The sequence below is a fragment of the Tupaia chinensis genome, unplaced genomic scaffold (assembly GCF_000334495.1).
Source record: "Tupaia chinensis unplaced genomic scaffold, TupChi_1.0 Scaffold000418_1, whole genome shotgun sequence".
Classification (NCBI taxonomy): domain Eukaryota; kingdom Metazoa; phylum Chordata; class Mammalia; order Scandentia; family Tupaiidae; genus Tupaia; species Tupaia belangeri.
In genome coordinates, this window is record NW_006159923.1 from 945420 (window position 1) to 948335 (window position 2916).

The window sequence follows — 2916 nt, forward strand, 5'->3', positions numbered from 1 at the left end:
GCCGCCGGTGGCGGCGCGCCGCCCGCCGCGGGCCCGAGCTGCGCTCTGAAGGCCGGCAAGACGGCGGGCGGCGCAGGCGAGGTGGTGCGCTGTCTGTCCGAGCAAAGCGTGGCCATCTCGCGCTGCGCCGGCGGTGCCGGGGCGCGCCTGCCCGCTCTGCTCGACGAGCAGCAGGTGAACGTGCTGCTCTACGACATGAACGGCTGCTACTCGCGCCTCAAGGAGTTGGTTCCCACCCTGCCCCAGAACCGCAAGGTGAGCAAGGTGGAGATCCTCCAGCACGTCATCGACTACATCAGGGACCTGCAGTTGGAGCTGAACTCCGAGTCCGAGGTCGGCACCACCGGGAGCCGAGGGCTGCCGGTCCGGGCTCCGCTTAGCACTCTCAACGGCGAGATCAGCGCCCTGGCGGCCGAGGTGAGGTTTGAATTGGAGCACTAGATCGTTCTACCGATGTGGGAGACACTGAGGCCAGGGAGGGCGGGTGTTGCACTGTGTCCTTGGACATATTTTCGGGCACCTGGCTGTGCAGGAATGCGCAAGGAGGTCAGAAGAAAGCGCTCTTCCATCGTGTCTCCTGGACAGGGGGCGGGGGGGCCGTAGCGCTTGCAGCCTTATCTCACCTCTACTCTTCTCTCTTTTCGCAGGCGGCTTGTGTTCCAGCGGACGATCGCATCTTGTGTCGCTGAGGCTCCGCTCTCAGGGACCGGCGGGCCCCAGTCTTCCAGGGGGCAAAGAGGAATATGTGTTCTTTGGACCCCCGAGGCGCCTCGCCCGAGCTGGGGGAAAGCGAGATAGATACGGCGGGGCCTGGGCCCTTGCTGGATCCGGCCGAGGGTTGGGGGGCCGTCTGGAGAGGACGACCCTCGTGCCACATACCAGCCACCAGAGACTGAGGGGGGAGAGGGGTCCCCCTATGTGTTTCTATTTTTTGAAAAACAGACATTTTAAAAAATGGTCACGTTTGGTGCTTCTCAGATTTCTGAGGAAATTGCTTTGTATTGTATATTACAATGATCACTGACTGAGAATATTGTTTTACAATAGTTCTGTGGGGCTGTTTCTTTATTGTTGTTGTTGTTGTTATTAAACAAATACTTTTGATGGTGAAAAAGTTGCAGTGACTTCTTGACTTGAAGAGGAGAGCCGTGGGCTGAGGATTGACCTCTGACCTTCATCCCAGCTGGTGCTGGGAGGAGGGGGACTGGAGGGCCACATCTGGACGGTCACTCTTAGCGCCCTGAATGAGTGTTTCCGGTGTCTTTAAAGTCTATTCTTCCTTCTGTCCCTGGCCATTTCCCTGCTCCCCAGTGTCATAAAATTAAATCCTCTAGACCTCTAGGGTTTCTCAAAGTGGTCATTGGGCCATCTGGATCACCTGGGGAGGTTGTTAAAATGCAAATGAACCTGCCAAGGCTCCCTCTGGGCTGGAGAGCACTGAACCACCATTTAGATTGGAGAACACCTGCTTCCTCACCAAGGTAGGGGAAGTGAGACCCCCTGAGGAGGGACTTACCCAGGGTCATGGCTTTGAGGCTGTGTTCGTCTTGCCCCATTGCCTAGTGGGAGGTGCCTCCATGGGCCACCTCCTTGGATCTCAGCAGGCTGCCCTGGGGCGCTTCACTTGTCCAAGTGGGTGAGCAAGTTGGCAGGGCCGGGCTGGGCACAGCTGCTAGGCCACCTGCTCTGGGTCTGGACTCAGCCCCCTCACCCTGGCCTGGCTGCCAGCAGCTCAGATCTCTTCCCTGGGGCTCCTGTGTGGGCTCTGGAGGAATGGGTGGGTCAAAACCCCAGCCTCTGCCTGGACACAAATGTGGGCTTGTAGCATGGTGGGTGCACGGAGAGCCTGTGTGAGGCCAGTGGTCATCCCCGCACCATAGGGCTAGGTCATGTCTTAGTGAGCAGGCCTGGGGTGTAAATGAGGATACACCCTGGGAGTGTGTGTCGCAGGGCAAATGAGAGCACGCATTCTGCAGATAAGTGTGCAACCTCCATCTGCCTGGGCCTGAGCGGGCGTTTGGTCTAAATGCATCATGGGCATCTCTCCACAGGTCTGGGTTGATGGAGGGGGCCAGAGAGACACGCAGGGTTTCTGTGTGTCATTGACCTGCAGATGGAAAAATGTATCAGTGCCCTGCAGATGGGTTGTCCTTCCTGGGTTTCCTCAACTCTGGGGACGGGGTCACTGTCCTTGAGCAAACCTTCTCAAGTCCAGGACCAATCCCTGAGCAACTGGGGACAGGAGCCCTCAAGTATCCCTGCCAGGTCCTGAGTCCTAGGGGTAAGGACTATTAATAGCAGCTTGTCAACGAACCAAATGAAATAAAGAGCACCTAGTATCAGGAACCTACGCCCCACCCCGTGCGGGAAGAATTTCAGGGATCCCTGTGGGACTAGAGGCAGAATTGGAAACCCTACTTTACAAGGCAGCAGGCAGCAGTTCGCAGAAGGTGAGCAACAACGATAAGAATGAAAATGAAAGACGACCTACTGAGCATCAACAGGCCAGGTACCACCTCCTCCTGAAGCATTTCTGGGCTTTCTCAAAAGGACATGTTTGTGTAGATGAATCATGTCCTTTGCGACCCCCTCCACACCCAGCTGCTGTTTTGCCTTACCAACCTCACAGAACCGTGCAGAATAGAAGAAATCAAACCCATAGCACAGGGCCTGGCACGCAGAGCCTGAGAGTGACAAATTCTTCTTCACTGTCTTCCGTGCGGCCTTGGAGGGTCCTCCGAGGCACACGTGTGCACCCACTGCCTCCCACGTGTGGGCCCCCGCCTAAAAGCCCACCCACGGGGCCATGGGCGTGTCCCTGCGCACACTGCTACTCGGCAGGGCTGTCTTCCAGGGGAGGAAGGGGCTGCGGCGGCGGCGGCCACCTCCCCCGCCATTCAGGCACTCGATTCCACG

General features: G+C 57.6%; 1 protein-coding gene across 1 annotated transcript; it reads left to right on the plus strand.

Moving 5' to 3' along the window:
• Positions 1-1108, plus strand: ID1 (inhibitor of DNA binding 1; the record flags this gene model as incomplete). The annotated part of the gene is made up of 2 exons (XM_006154755.2): positions 1-417; positions 648-1108. Coding segments are annotated over 2 exons (459 nt in total), but the record flags the coding sequence as incomplete, so codon positions are not given.
• Positions 1109-2916: the final 1808 nt, after the last annotated feature.